The 17,076-nt window shown below is 36.2% G+C and overlaps 1 protein-coding gene across 3 annotated transcripts in view; it reads right to left on the minus strand.

Annotated features, from left to right (window-relative positions):
• Positions 1 to 17,076, minus strand: part of FAF1 (Fas associated factor 1) — a 519,809-nt gene that overhangs the window by 367,682 nt on the left and 135,051 nt on the right. Inside the window, exon 2 of one of the 3 annotated variants that reach the window (XM_043578730.1) lies at positions 6,684 to 6,750. The exons of the other annotated variants lie outside the window; for them this stretch is intronic. Coding sequence (XP_043434665.1) covers positions 6,684 to 6,740 — 57 coding nt within the window. The 5' untranslated portion in view covers positions 6,741 to 6,750. The remainder of the gene's footprint in view (positions 1 to 6,683; positions 6,751 to 17,076) is intronic. 3 annotated transcript variants of the gene reach the window in all.

Raw genomic sequence — 17,076 nt, forward strand, 5'->3', positions numbered from 1 at the left:
AAAAAAAAAAAAACAAAACAAAAAAAAAAACAAAAAAAAAAAGAACAAAAACAAAAAAACAGAAAAACAAAAAACAAAAACAAAAACAGAAAAATGCTCAGAGATGGGGTGGGGTGGAGAAGACTGTACAGGAAAATAAGTGTAATTTTGGAAAATAAACTGTAAACAAATATTAAATGTTTCCCTAGTAATACAAAATATTCTCTAAAATGTTTCTCTACTTGCTATAATAAAACCGTATTTTAAGAAAAAAAATGCATTTGGCATATAATATACCCATATCTTGAGTCATAAAAAGCTTAGTTCCAGTCTTCATTCAAGCAAAACACCCACAAAAAACCAATGTTTAAGAATGTCAGAACAAGTAAAATCAGTACTGTAAAGTAATATTTTTAACATTATTTCCTTCTTCAGATTAAGATATAAAAGCACAAATGAAAAATTCCAATAAGAATTTTAGAATTAGCTCAGAAATTAAATTCACTCTTTCATGTTATAATTATAAATCTTCATAAAAAGACCATCTAGAAGGAAAAAACATAGAGGCATAAATTCTTTGATAAACACAATACCACAATTGTACCAGGTTACAAAAGGAGGCAGGAGCATCACTGGGAAGTTTCCATAAAACATTCCTGAAGTTGGTCTCTATCCTAACAAGTCACCAATTACTCAGAATATAGCACAGAGGTGACATGATACGGACGTTTTTGCAGACTACTAAGCAAACAGGCTGCTACATCCTGGATTGTCACTACAGGTAATAGAGAAGATTCACTGGAGGAAAAACTTTGCATTTCCAACTCTGCCTCTGCATCATAACAACTTCTTCCCTCTCCATGCCCATCCAAGTCCACATCAAAATGAAAAAACAAACAAACAAAAAACCTAACACTTCAATGCTTTATCAGCTGCCTGAAAATCATCTCCCAAAAGGAGTTTGTGTATTTGGTGAAACATTAATCTAAGTATTTGCCAGAAGTGGGTCAAGTTTACAATGTTATTCTGTAGAATGGAAACAGAGTAGAGTGTAAGGTACTTCCTATAAATTTTGAGAGTTGTAATGCTCTACTGGCAAGAAAGAAAAGAAAGAAAAGAAAGAAAAGAAAGAAAGAAAGAAAGAAAGAAAGAAAGAAAGAAAGAAAGAAAGAAAGAAAGAAAGAAAGATTCACAGATTAATACAGAGAGTGGGTTCCATAGAACCCTGACAACTCTGGAGGCTCATAAATCCTTTGAGCCAAACATGCTAACATGGGTTTTCAAAGCCACAAATGCAACGGAAGCATCTCTGTCTACAGCCAGGTCAATTATCTCTTTTCTCTTGACAGCAATGGTTCCACATACAAATATCTTCTTTGCTAAAAATTAGGAAAACAGTAAGAGAATTTTCTGTGCTGTTGGAAAAGAAACAAAATACCAGAGTTTGGAAAGACTGTGTTCAAATTTTCACTCAGGAATGCCGAGGTGTAATGGAAAGAATATTAAGGATTTATAAAGTCCAAAATTTGAATCTAGACTTTCCCACTTATTAATTTTATGATATTAATGTGTTCTATAATCACTGAACCTCTTTCAGCCTGTTTCCTCATCGCTATAATGAACTATACCCTCAGCCAAACTGGGCCTTTTTGTTCCTCAACAGCATCAAGTTCCTCTAGTTCTTAGGTCTTTTGAAGATATTATGTCTGTTTGAAATGCCCTTTCCTCATTTCTTGTCTGGCTAAATCTTAATGATAACCAAAATTTCTGTTAGATACACTTTTTCAAATAATACTTCTTTGGTCAACCCCCATCTATATAGGTTTATCCTCACATAGAACCCTGTGCTTTTCCTTCATAGTAATTAATAATTACTTATTTGGTGGTTGTTTTATGTCTGTCTTTCTCAATAGGGTGTAAGCTCTGTGACAGACAAGACAATAACAATTTTGTTCACTACTTTATCCCCATTGCCTAGCACAGTGCAGGAACTAAACAGCACTCAATACTTATTTGTTAAATTAAGGATGACAGGGAGTACAAAAATGAAAAACAAAACAAAACAAAACAAGTCACACAGCCAAGTGACCAAAGCTCAGAAAGCTTCCTAGATGAAATAATGTCTCAACCAAGACTGAAGGATAAGTGAAAACTAGCAAGAAGGGGTAGGACACAACACTGTCCAGGAACAGTGACATACCTCCGCTTTCTTTTTCCTAGATCTTAGATCGTTTTAAATAATGTATTTCATTTTGGATAGGAAGTTAGTTTCTGACCTCAACCTTATGTACATAATAAATTCTGTACATAAATATGTAAAATGCAATCCAGAATGAAGGTACAATAAAAGTATAATTTGCTAAAGGAATATAGAATAGGGAAAGAGATTTTTATGAGGATTAAGAAAAGTTTCAGAAAAGAGATGGCATTCGATCTGGACACTGAATAATGAGTGGATACAGAAGCAAAGGAAAATTTCAGAAGAGTTCAATTTTGAACATGTTAACTTTGAAGTGACAGTAGGATATCATTTGTTTAGTTAACAAGTATGTTATTAATTGCCAACTACATACCAAGCTCTGTGCTAGGCAATGGAGATATACTAATAAATATAACATAGCTTGCATTCTAGCAGGGACAAAAATATATTCAATAATTAATTTTACTATAAGCAGTTCAGGTAATATCCAAATGGAGACAAAAGTAATTTAAAAATTCAGAGGTAGATTAATTAAAGCTATATATGTTTAAAGGCAAATAAAAGAAGCCCTAAAAATATTTTAATTCTCCCTCCCTATAAGCTTTCTTCTTTGGTGAAAAGAAGAGAGATAGAGTATTGGGGAATTCATACATGTAAGAAAAAGACGAGAGAAATCTAATGACAAAAATTAATATAGAAGGGTTAGATATAAGGGCAAAAACCATGAATATGTCACAGAGGGAGCAAAGAAGGTACTGTAGGGAAGGATTAGACAAAACTGAAAAATGTGAAAATAGTCTAATATTATGAGGCCTAAGAAGAGATTATTAAACATATTTTTTAAGTTTTAGTAAAAATTAGCTTATAAAAGGCTAAAAAATACATGGGAAATAAAGTATAACTCTTGAAACAGTGTTTAAAGTATAAAAATACCATTATCAGTATAACACTCATTATTCTCAGTATATACACATTAGTTACTAACAAACCACCATTTTTCCAGGCTTCAATGATTACATCATCATAGCATTATCATTAGCTCTATTCTTATCAGCAGCCTCCTCAGCTGGTTAATCTCCAAATTACTGATTGCAGATAAGTAAAAATAAATATTTAATACATTTAAGTTACAAGAATTTATAAATAGAAAAAAAATTTTTAAAGTTTATGATAATAGAAATAATAAACACATTTTCATTATACATATACATATATATATAATCGTATATATTATTAGTTGACAGAATTAAGAATATAGGCAACTCTACATATTCCACATCTTTGGAAAGCCTGTGAACTAGAATAATAATTATTATTGTTAACAATGGCTTTGTTGTGTCCATTATCCATTTTTCCATCTCCTGAACATACTTAATATATAGAAAAATACTTTCTAAAATTAGTATACTTTTGTTCAATTTGAAATTACTACTCTATGGTATGTCAGATTCAAAATATTTTCAAAATAACTAAAAAATAAACATTGGGTCCACAAAGTACAGTACTAGTATTTTAGCATTCACAACTCTGATCTTGCCATCAAGTGAATTCTTCAAACAAATACGGACTTTCTCTCCTCCAATCATACTGATCCTTTACAGAATATCCTCTTTTCCACCAGTTCAAATTCCTTCATTCTTTTATTCACTGAGCACAGTGGAGAAAATATAAAAATGATGAGACACGTTCCTCCCCGGACAGGCAGTTATAGAAACAACTAATTGTAAAGCAATGTGAAAGGCAATATGGGATCATGAAGGAAGGAATGCCTATTGTTGCCTAATGGAGTTGAAGACCCAGATGTGAATCATTTTCTTCAAGAAAATTTAACTGACTCACACTACCTTTTTCTCAATGATTTTTCTTCCTTTATTTTTTTTTTTAAGTTTTTACTTAAATTCTAGCTAACATACAGGGTCATATTAGCTTTAGGTGTACAATTAAGTGATTCAACACCGGTGCTCATCACAAGGGCACTCCTTAATCCCCATCACCTATTTAACCCATCCTCCCACCCACCTCTCCTCTGGTAACCATCAGTTTGTTCTCTATAGTTGAAGTCTGTTTCTTGGTTTGCCTTAAAAGTCTCAATGATTCTTCCACTGTGTTGTACTTACATAGCACTCATGCATCTTATTCATTCATTTGATATTTCATTCACTCATTCCAACATTAACTCATCCCACAAATATTTAATTAATCATCTGGAACTATTCTGAGTATTGAGAAAACAAAAGAAGATATCAGTGTCCACACTAAATTGATAAAATCATCCTCCTCTCATGATTTCACCCTGAGTAGAGCCAATCAGAAGTATTGTAAGAGCCCAACATTCTACAGCTATGAATTGTGGAATTTTCACCTTTAATCTTGTATTGGGGGGAGATGGAGGGACACTGTGTGTCTCCTCTACTCTCAATACTCCACTATAAACAATACTACTTCACCTGACACCAGATGTGTGGGTTTTCTATACATCAAGCAATTCTGCAACACCAGCTAAGTGTTCTACAATTTAACTCAATTCTGACACTGTCTACCAGTATCAGATCCCACCAGTTAAGGGCTCAGGACCATAAAACTACTCCCACCTCCCCCTCTTCAGATGCTCATCACAAAGTCCAGACTGTTACCTGTGCTTATGACCCACCTGCCATACATCAGAGATTCCCACAACCCTCTCTTCAATTAATTTGCTAGAGCGGCTCAAAGAATTCAGGAAAATATTTTACTTCTTAATTTACTGACTTATTATAAAAGGATACAATTCAGGAAAAACCAGGTGGAAGAGATGCCTACAGAAAGGTATGTGGGAAGGCATGCGGAGCTTCCATGCTTTCTCTAGGCACACTCTCCCTCCACATATACTACTCCCCAACCTGGAAGCTTCCCAGCCTGCATTATTGGGATTTTTATGGAAGCTTCAATTACGTAAGCATGATCAATCACTAATTCAATTTCCAGTCCTTCTCCCCTTCCTGGAGGATAGAGTAGGACTGATTGAAGCTTCTAATCATGGTTTGGTCTTTCTTGGTGACCAGCCCCCATCCTGAAACTATCCAGGAGCCCAAAAGTCTCCTCGTTAGAACAAAAGACACTCGTATCACCCAGGAAATTCCAAGGGATTTAGGAGCTCTATGGTCAAGAACTAGGATCAAAGGGGCGTCTGGGTGGCTCAGTTGGTTAAGCATCCGACTTCAGCTCAGGTCATGATGTCACAGTTCATGAGCTCGAGCCCCGCGTCGGGCTCCATGCTGACAGCTCAGAGCCTGGAGCCTGCTTCGGGTTCTGTGTCTCCCTCTCTCTCTCTGCCCCTACCCCTGCTCATGCTCTGTCTCTTTCTCTCTCAAAAATAAATAAATGTTGGGGCGCCTGGGTGGCGCAGTCGGTTAAGCGTCCGACTTAGCCAGGTCATGATCTCGCGGTCCAGGAGTTCGAGCCCCGCGTCAGGCTCTGGGCTGATGGCTCGGAGCCTGGAGCCTGTTTCCGATTCTGTGTCTCCCTCTCTCTCTGCCCCTCCCCCGTTCATGCTCTGTCTCTCTCTGTCCCAAAAATAAATAAAAAAACGTTGAAAAAAATTTATTAAAAAAAAAATAAATAAATGTTAAAAAAAAAAACAAACTAGGGTCAAAAATGAAATAGTAGAACAAAAGATGCCACTAGTATTATTCTTATCACTTAAGAAATTATAAGGGTTTTAGAAGCTCTGTGTCAGAAACTGAGGGACAGAGACCAATATATTTTTTTCTATTATTTCACAGACCTTATTAGTATTCTGTTAATCAAAGGAGCTATAAGAAAAGGATCCATTTTGGGATGAAAACTTTCCCAGCTACAAAAGTGACAGGCCAAAGAAACAAAAGTAGATATAAATGTCCACACTAAATTGTAGAGTTCTAGAGAAAGAATATGAGATAATGGTGGGAAACCAATGAGGCCTCAAAAAAGATGCTCCACACCATTTTCTCCCTCTTTCTTTCTGGGCAGAAAGGAAAGTTTTTTCCACAAATGATTATTTAATTTTCTGTAAATATCTGTAACAGACTGTTTCCAACAATCTACTATATTTATACTCTTCTAAATGTTCTTTCAAATTCCTCCTTGCAAACATGTTCATCACTATGATAACCCTTCTTCAAGTACTCTATTGATAACTCTTCCTTCCACTGATTATAAACTTCAATAGAGGAATATATAAGATACTAAATGAAGGCAAAGGCAAAACAGTGGAAGTAATTTGAATGCCAGGAAAAGCTGGGAAGAAGGGGTGATGTTTGAACCAAATGTTAAAGCAGAGCTCTTCTAGGGGGAAAAGCTGAGTAAGAGCATTCAGGGGAAAAAAATCTTTTTTTTTCTGTAAGTCCATTCAAGAAGTGGAAACTAGTTTTGTGTGGCTTCAGCAAAGGTTTGGGTGAGGAAGCAGTGAGGAGCCAGTTGGAAAGGTAAGCAAGAGGTAGATTATGAGAAGCAGTATAAATAACAAGCATTAAAAGTTTTACTTAACCTGAAGATAATGGGCAGGCAACTGCTGCAACTGAAATTTGCCCTTCAGGAACATCATTTGGTCAGCACTGTGAAACACGAATTGAAAAGAGAAAATTGTTGAGAATGATGCCCAGGCTTCTGGCTTGGGTAACTGAGTAGACTGTTCCTGCTCCAGTCCTCCCAATCATCACAACTGGCAAGCAATTCTAAAGATTCCATCACTCAAGTCAAAAATATATAGTCATCCTCAATTCCTTTCTCTCACATTCCACATCTGACCTATGAGAAATTCTACTTGCAAAATGTAGAATCTCCTCGATTACCACCCTATCTAAACCATCATCTTTCCTCTGGATTTCAGTAGTTTCCAAACTGGTCTCCCTGCTTCTGTCTTTGCCTCACTTGCTTACTGCTTGTTCACACAGAAGCCACCATGATGCTTATAATTGTCAAGTCAAATAAAACCCTTTCCATACTCTAATGCCTTCCCATACCAGCAGAGTAAAACTCAATGACTGTATTCTGACCTTGTAAGAAGACTGTATTAGCTGGCTCCAGCTCCTTCACTGACATCATCTTCTTACAATATCTCTGAGGTTCACTTACTCTAGTTGCTCTGATTTCCTTACAATTTCTTGAACAAGTGAAATATGCTCCCACATCAAACCCCTTATATTTATTTTTCCTTCTGCCTACAATGCTCTTTAGATATCCACATATCTCACTCCCTCACTTCAGTAAGGTTTCTACTCAAAGGTCATCTCAGAAAGACTTTCCCTAACCATTCTATCTAAAAGAGAACCTCTTAGCCATAACACTCTACCTAACAAATTGTTTGTCTTTTTGTGTTATCTGTCTAACCTCATCCTTATTGTGAGATCCAAATGACCTTATTTTGTTCACTGATGTGTCCTCAACACCAACAACAATGCCTGGTCCCTAGGTGTTGTGAGTTAACATATACTGAATACATGAATGAATATGTATTCATGAACCCAAGAACATGAGCAAAGTGACAGGCTGGTGAGGATAGGGAGATTTGAGGCCTTCGGTTTTAGGCATATTGATTTTGAAGTACACTTGGAACATTCATATAGAAATGTCTTGGGGCGCCTGGGTGGCTCAGTCGGTTGAGCGCCCGACTTCAGCTCAGGTCATGATCTCACAGTTTGTGAGGCTGAGCCCCGTATTGGGCTCTGTGCTGACAGCTCAGAGCCTGGAGCCTGCTTCAGGTCTGTGACTCTCTCTCTCTCTGCTCCTCCCCTGCTCACACCCTGTCTGTCTCTCTCTCTCTCAAAAATAAACATTAAAAAAAAATTTTTTTTTAAAGACATATCCAAGAGATCAAGAATGTAAAATGTGTGAGTTCAATATTCTGACTTTGGAGTCATGGGTCATCTACTTGAAAAGTATTTGGAAAAAATAGAACTACCAAATGATCCAGCAATCTCACTTCTGGGGATATATCTGAATTAATTGGAAGCAGGGTCTCAAAGAGATACTTGTATACTGATGTTCACAGCAGGACTATTCACAACAGCCAAGAGGTGGAAGCAACCCAAATGCCCATTAATAGTAATGAATAAAGAAAACAGGGACACCTGGGTAGCTCAGTCAGTTAAGCATCTGACTCTTGATCTCAGTTCAGGTCTTAACCTCAAGGTCAAGGTTATTATATATATATAATGTATACATAATTAAAAATTATATATATAAATAATATATATATATATTATATATAAGAGAAAATGTGGTATACTCATACAATGGAATACTATTCAGCTTTAAAAAAGGAAATACTGTCACAGACAATAACATGGATAAACCTTGAGTGCATTATGTTAAGTGAAATAAGCCAAAAAATGTCAAATGTCAAAAAATGACAAATACTGTATGATTCTATTCATATGAAATACTTAGCATAGTGAAATTCATAGAAACAGAAAGTAGAATGGGAGGGGGGGAAAAGGTAAAGTTGTAGACTAATAGGTACAGAGTTTCAGTTTAGCGAGATGAAAACATTCTGGAGATCTGTTTCACAACAATGTGAATATACTTAACACTATTAATTTACTCAAAAAAGAATAAGATGGTACACTTTATGTTTTATGTTATAAAACCAACTTTTTAAAAAGTCTTTGCAAAAGTCTTACGAATGTATTAAGTTTATCCAAAATGAAGGATAATGTGAACAAAGAAATGGCTCATGATGGAATCTATGGATCGTCAGTATTTAAGGAGTATGTATGAAAAACAAAATCAGAGAATATATTAAAAAGAAGTTATCAGAGAAGTAGGAGGAGATACATATATGCTCATCTGAGTCTCAACATAAATCTCAGTTACAGTTACATATATGCATTAACCAAATTTGTAATGGTGCAATTGGCCCCAGGGAATTTACCAAATATGATGACCTACTGTCATTAATAGAAAATGGATAAAAAAGAGATGGCATACAAACAGTAATTTTTATACTTCCTTTTTATATTTTCTTTTTTAAACAAACAAAAAAAACTACAGTAATAATTCGTAGTCAATATTTCTCTGGTCTATAATCCACTATTATAGGATGGAATCAATTGTAGGATGTTCTATGTTCTGTAGTCTGACAGATCTGTTTTCAAATCCTTGTTCTATCATGTGTTTATTACCTGTTTGACTTTGACCATGTTAAATTGGCCAAAAGATTTAGTTTCCTTATCTACAAAATGGAGTAATAATACCAACTTAATTCACAAGGTTGCTACAAGGATTAAATGAGGTAATACAAGAAAGTACTCTATAAATGTTAGCCACTGTAATTATTCATCCTTATATGTTTTTTGTTTTAGTCTATTTTGCTATATGCTATATACCACTGGTGCATAAATGTCTGCCTCATGCTGGGCTAAAAATACAGATATACTGTATTTTTATACAGTATATATATATATATATATATATATATATATATATATATATATATATATACACACACACACACACACACACACAGAAGTCCTGATCCCCGTGATTCAAATTCAGGTAGTATGGAATGGGGCCCAGAAATTTGTTTTTTCCCCTCACAAACTCCTCCAGAGATTCTTATGCACGGCCAAGTTTGGGAACAAGTACAGATTGTTTACAGCATAAATTTTAGAGACCTATATAAAATCCTTTATTCTGACATTACATATACAATCTATTAATTCCCCCTAAACCATTTATTATTTTCAAAGTTAATTAATGTCTAAAAGCATAGATCCTTCAGAAGCTCATATGTAGAATGAGTATATTATTAAATACGCTCAAAGTGAGGAGTGAAGGCTCTTACACCAGAATGCCAGTGTTTCCTAGCTCCATCATTTACTAGTTATGTAATTTTAAGAAAGTTACTTACATTGTCTCAGTTCTCTCATCAGTAAAATGAGAGTGATAACAATACTTGTTCACTGGGATTTGATGAAACTTATTGACACATACTAAATGCTTAAATGGTATTTGATAAATAGTAAAATACTCAGTAAAGATGAGCTGCTTTTATTGTAACATTTGACATACCAAGATTTTTTTTTCCTTTGTTTTAAATTCCAGTATAATTAACGCACAGTGTTATATTCATTCCAAGTGTACAATATGGTGATTCAACAATTCTATACATTATTCAGTGTTCATCACAGTAAGTGTAATCTTAATCCCCCTACTCCTCCCTCTGGTAACTACCAGTTTATTTCTCTATATTTAAGAGTATGCTTTTTTGTCTTTTTCTTTCTTTTTGTTTCTTAAATTCCATAATAAGTGAAATCATATGGGTGTTTATCTTTCTCTGACTGACTTATTTCACTTAGCATTATATCCTCTAGATCCATCCATGTGTGCCATACCAAGATTTATTCCTGTTTAAAATCACAAATAGTTATTCATCACAAAATGTTGAAAGCAAGGAATGGACACTATTAAAAAAAAAAAAAAAAGAAGATTTTCAACATTTACCTATTGTAGACAACTTACTTCTGGAGATTTTTCCTCTCTTCACTACTTAAATAATGGTTAAGCATCTAAATACTCTATCACTTACAAATAAGATGATGAAACCATAGTTGAAGAAAAGTGAATAGTTTAACAGCCCCACAAGTCTAAATTTAAATTTATTTAATGTGTTGGTTTTTTTAATTTTTTTTACCAATCTATTGCTGTTTACCTTTGTACTAAAAAAGAATTACAATTGGCAACCCTAAAACAGCTCCTAACAGCCAAATATTTCATTTTAATAAGGTCTAATTTGATTTTTTTTTCCTTTAGGGAAAGAAACCAGAAAGCAGAACAATTTAGGAAATGTAACCATTCCACAATCTGTTTTTAGTCAAATACAAAAAATGTTCACTGAATCCTTCCAAGTAGGTATCACTATCAAAATAGCTCAACATGCAGCATCAGCAATGGTGTAGACCAAATTAAAGTCAAAGAAATACAAGACAGATCCTAAGATTAATAATGGTACCTGAGAGACTCACCCTTGTCAAATAAATATCTAAGGATGAAAAACCAAATAGCAAATTGGGAAAACCATATAGCTGGGATCAAAAGGAACTGGCAACCAAGATCTCATTTACTAAAAGCAAAAATTAGGAAATGTGGTTTCAGTGACAGTCATTTCCCTTCCCCAGGTTCTTTGCCTCTCCTGAGGAAACTTCATGGTACTTGGTCAGCATCACATAAAGACCTAGTCACCCCTCTCTCTTCTGCTTAGTATAAAATAACTGCCTTCTACATCCGGATGGCCAACAGGCACATGAAAAGATGCTCAATGTCGCTCCTCATCAGGGAAATACAAATCAAAACCACATGCAGATATCACCTCACGCCAGTCAGAGTGGCTAAAATGAACAAATCAGGAGACTATAGATGCTGGAGAGGATGTGGAGAAACGGGAACCCTCTTGCACTGTTGGTAGGAATGCAAAATGGTGCAGCCGCTCTGGAAAACAGTGTGGAGGTTCCTCAAAAAATTAAAAATAGACCTACCCTATGACCCAGCAGTAGCACTGCTAGGAATTTACCCAAGGGATACAGGAGTGCTGACGCATAGGGGCACTTGTACCCCAATGTTTACAGCAGCACTCTCAACAATAGCTAAATGATGGAAAGAGCCTAAATGTCCATCAACTGATGAATGGATAAAGAAATTGTGGTTTATATACACAATGGAGTACTACGTGGCAATGAGAAAGAATGAAATATGGCCCTTTGTAGCAACGTGGATGGAGCTGGATAGTGTGATGCTAAGTGAAATAAGCCATACAGAGAAAGACAGATACCATATGGTTTCACTCTTATGTGGATCCTGAGAAACTTAACAGAAATCCATGCGGGAGGGGAAGGGGGAAAAAAAAAAAGAGGTTAGAGTGGAAGAGAGCCAAAGCATAAGAGACTCTTAAAAACTGAGAACAAACTGAGGGTTGATGGGGGGGTGGGTGATGGGTATTGAGGAGGGTCCCTTTTGGGATGAGCACTGGGTGTTGTATGGAAACCGATTTGACAATTAACTTCATATATTGAAAAAAAAAAAAAAGAAAGAAAAAGAAAATAACTGCCTTCTGTTTAAAAAAAAAAAAAGTTTTTAATGTTTACTTGCTTTTGAGAAGTAAGAGAGAGACAAGAATCCAAAGCAGGCTCCAGGCTCTGAGCTGTCAGCACAGAGCCTGATGAGGGGCTCGAACCCACAGACCATGAGATCATGACATGAGCAAAAGTCAAACGCTTAACCGACTGAGCCACCCAGACACCCCAGCTGCCTTCTGCTTTATTCAATGAATGTAAAAAGAGAAAGGGGAGAATGTCAACTAATCTGCCTTTTCTAAGATTCAGATTTTAAGCTAAAAACATGGAAAAGAGAAATGTCTGGAGATTAGCAGTTTAAAGAATTTATGAAGGCAGACATCCTACAGGATTAAAGGGAAGGCTTTGGATGGTTGAGCAAAGCCAACAAGCCAGATGTACTTTATGTTATAAGCAACAACATAAGGAAAACACTCTTCCTTGGTATTTAGCAGCCCTAAATATAGTTGTCTCCATTTTGAGGTTGATGAACATCCAAAATAAATTTAATTTAGGAAAGTAGGTTGCAATTACTCTGCACTAGGTTAAAACAACCAAACAAAAAGAACTGCGCTAGGTATTATGGATCACACATGGACAAGACAGCCCGAAACCTTGGGAAGCCAGGAGGAAAAATAAGAATACATAAAGCAGAATATAAAAGTGTCTCTATCTCAATAAGTGACAGTTGGTCCACTCAAAAACCTTGGTGTACCCTTGACTCCCTCGTTCCCATTCACTGGCAAATTCTGATAGCTGAAATGTTAAAACACATTCAGAATTTGATCACATTGCACTGCTACCACTCTGATCTAAGCCTCCATAATTCTCCCTCCTCTATTATTGCAACAGCATCCTAACTGATTTCCTTGCTTTCCCCTGGCTCATCTACAGTGTATTATCAGAGTGGCCACAGTGAAGCTACTAAAATGTATGTCAAACCATGTCAACCCTCTACTCAAAATCTTCCACTGACTTTTACTCAGAGATAAAAACATCCTTAATATGGCTTATTTCTCCCTCACTCCTGTAATCTCTAACTTCACCTCCTCCTCCTTTCCTGAGCCACATTATCTTCTTGATGTTCCTAAAAAATGGAGGCCTGATTTTCCACTTAAGGGTATTTGTGGTTACTACTCCCCCTTCCTGAGATGTTCTTGCCCCCAGATACATGGCTCATTCACTACTTCCATTCCTCCAGGTCTTTATTCAATTGTCACCTGCCCACTTTTTTCAGAAAACTGCAGACCCCCCCGCCACCTACTTTATTTATATCTTTCTTCCCTGTTTTATTTTTTTCCTTAGAAATGATCACTTTCTGACACATTATATAACTTACTTGTATCACTTATTGTCTGTCTCCTCCTATGAAAATGTAAGTGCCACGATGACAGTCTTACTTGTTTTGGTTCACTGCTATATATCCACCACTGAGAAGAAAGCTTTGCATATAGTAAATGCTGAATAAATACCCTCTGACAAATTTATGAATGTAAGTGTTAAGTGAATTAATCTTCATTAGATGTCTTTTTGGACTTAGAGGAATAAAGGGAGAAGGAACATCTGTCATGTGCAAGACACTATGTAAAGTAATTACACATTATTACATGTCTCATTTAATCCTCACTCTACAAAGCAAGCATGTTATAGATGCGGAAAATAACATTCTGAGAGATTAAATGGTTTATCCAAGATCATACAGAATATACCACTCAAATTCGGCCCCTCTGACTCCCAGAAATCCTGGTCTTTTCACCACAAAGCAATTTGAGAGGTCTGTTCCTTGACAACAACAAAGAGGAAAGAGTGCACTTTGTGTTTCAAATGAACACAGTATAAATCTCTGAACTATACCAACAATACTAATATTTACTAAAATCCTCATATTCTTGGATCACTAACTCTATTTTAGAAACTGAGAAATCAATGCATCTCTGATCTGTGACTGTATGGGTGAAGGAAATGTGTTGGCTCAGGTGAGGGGTTGTGGCTGAGAGGAGAGGTTTGACTACTAACATAAATATGATCATTCCTAGAAATGAACTACATTAAATTCCTGAGGCTACAGAACACCTTCCAGCCTTCCAGACTACAACTACCCAACAGAACTTTCTGCAATGATGGAAATGTTTTATATCTGCACTGTATAATACCCTAGCCACCAGTCCCATTAATCATTTAAGATACAGCCAGTGTAACCAACAAATTGAATTATAATTATTAACATTAAATTAATCATTTAATTTAAATTTAAATACCTACATAAGAGTAGTTGCATCTATATTGGATGGCACTGTTCTGAACTCTCCATTCTACTTCAGCTTTCTTCTTCACATCACTCACTAGTTCACTTATAACACTTTGATTCATTTTAAATGATGACACCGCATACAGGGCAAAGTTCTTCTCTCAAAATCATCCCAAAGGAAAAAGGAAATTACTCTATAGTTGAGTCCTTACAAATACTTTATTTTTGAAGAAAAAAATATTTTAAAAAGACATAGGGTCTAAAACAACTTCAGGCAATACTAGTTTTGGATACTAAACACAGGTTCCCTGATGGAATCAGTTTAAAGAGATGGCAAAGAACTGGGTGGCTCAGTCAGTTGAGCATCTGACTCTTGATATTGGCTCAGGTCATGATCCCAGGGTCATGGGATCGAGCCTTGCATAGGGCTCCACACTGAGCATGAAGTCTGCTTAAGATTCTCTCTCTCTCCCTTTGCCCCTCTCCCCACTCACACATACACACACGCCCCAAATAAAAAATTTTAAAAAGAAAAAAGAAGAGAAAGAAGTTCAACACAGATTTCCTAATTGGGAGGGGGGAGTAATAATTTCACAATTAAAACTTTAGATGCCATTATAAATAAGCCTGTTAGAGGCGCCTGGGTAGCTCAGTCAGTTAAGCATCTGACTCTTGATCTCTTGGCTCAGGTCATGATCTCATGGTTTGTGAGATGGAGCCCTGTGTCAAGTTCCGAGATAGCACAGAGCCTGCTTGGGATTCTCTTTCTCTCTCCCTTTCTCTCTCTCTCTCTCTCTCTGCACCTCTCCCCGCTCCTTCTCTCGCGTGTAAGTTCTCTCCCACTCGCTCAAAATAAATAAATACATAAACTTAAAAAAAATAAAATAAAATACACCTGTTAAAGATTGGGATTGAAAAGGTTTCATTGTGGGGCGCCTGGGTGGCGCAGTCGGTTAAGCGTCCGACTTCAGCCAGGTCACGATCTCGTGGTCCAGGAGTTCAAGCCCCGCATCAGGCTCTGGGCTGATGGCTCAGAGACTGGAGCCTGTTTCCAATTCTGTGTCTCCCTCTCTCTCTGCCCCTCCCCCGTTCATGCTCTGTCTCTCTCTGTCCCAAAAATAAATAAACGTTGAAAAAAAAAAATGAAAAAAAAAATGAAAAGGTTTCATTGTAAAGCTCACGAATAGCAAATGAGTTCTTGTGACTTGAGATTAAAATTCCCAGGAAAGTACCATATCCAATTTTTTAAAAATAACTCTATCTCAAGCCACTTAAACAAAAATTAAGATTATGTGCTCTGAAAAACTGAGAAACTAACTCTGGTAATGAGGAAGAAACTAACATTTAAAATGCATGTGAAGGGTCTGAATAATGTTCTTCATGAAACAAATATAAAAAAGGTAATAAGGCAGTATTTTATATTATATAATTTTAAATCTGTCTGCATAACTTATTAAGCTGAACTTAATGGCTATTTCTTCTACAAGCTTAAAAAAGTTTATATATTCAGGCTGACCAAAATATTTTCATTATCTTGTCATTGAGAAAATAAGAATCACCTTATATTCAGACATGTACAATAAGTCCTTACATTTATTTTAAAAGCAGCTAGACTCATCTACTACAGCCAGTAGTCACAAGGCCCAATTAAAGTCTCTCCTCCATCCCCTGACCATTCTCAATCATTCTCACACTCTCTCAATTTTTACTGCTTAACCCTATTTGAAGACATTTAAATTTACACATATTATGTCCTATGTTTATGCTTCTTTTCCCACCTATGTGTTTTTTGTCCTCAAATAGAGTCTAAGCTCATGAAGGCAAGAACCATACTTCTTTGCATTCACCATACCACTCAGAGCTAAGTGCTTTCTAGAAGACAGAAGGAAAGCTATGGATCTGATACTCCAAATATACTAAGGAGCAACAAAACAAATGCCTTCAATCTACTATACAATACATTTGCAGGACAATTACCTCAGGCTCAGTAAATCCGAGCAATTTGTACAAGGTTAGCACTACTATAATCCAGGTTCTTTCCAATTCTGAATTGTTAATGCTCTACTGACTGATTACCATCTGATGGTACACTGTTTAAAAACTGTTTAAAAACACTTAACACTGTTTAAAAACTCTTAACACTTTCCCCATACCACTATCAACACCCTCCCCCGCTCCTCCCACAGCTACCACAGGAAGGTATGAAAGGCAGCAGAGAGGAAGATGAAGGAGAGACAGTAATAGTAATTGGAAGCAGAGGATATACATGTGTCCAGGGCACACAATTTCATGGTAAATTAATCAGTGTCCACTTTGGAAATGTCTTGGGTACTAATAATCTGGTAATAGCACAGACCTTTCCACTCAGAAAAGAATCACAAATAACAGAAGATAAGGAATCACAAATAATTAAGACCTAAAAGTAAGCAGTATGAATCATTTATCATCCTGCCAAACCAATGAAGGGAAAAGACTCCCGGCTGATGAGAATCAAAAGTTGGGTAAACACGGGGCACCTGGGAAGATCAGTCAGTTAAGCGTCTGACTGGAGTTCAGGTCATGATCTCAGAGTTCGTGGGTTCGAG

This window comes from Prionailurus bengalensis, chromosome C1 (genome assembly GCF_016509475.1).
Source record: "Prionailurus bengalensis isolate Pbe53 chromosome C1, Fcat_Pben_1.1_paternal_pri, whole genome shotgun sequence".
NCBI lineage: Eukaryota > Metazoa > Chordata > Mammalia > Carnivora > Felidae > Prionailurus > Prionailurus bengalensis.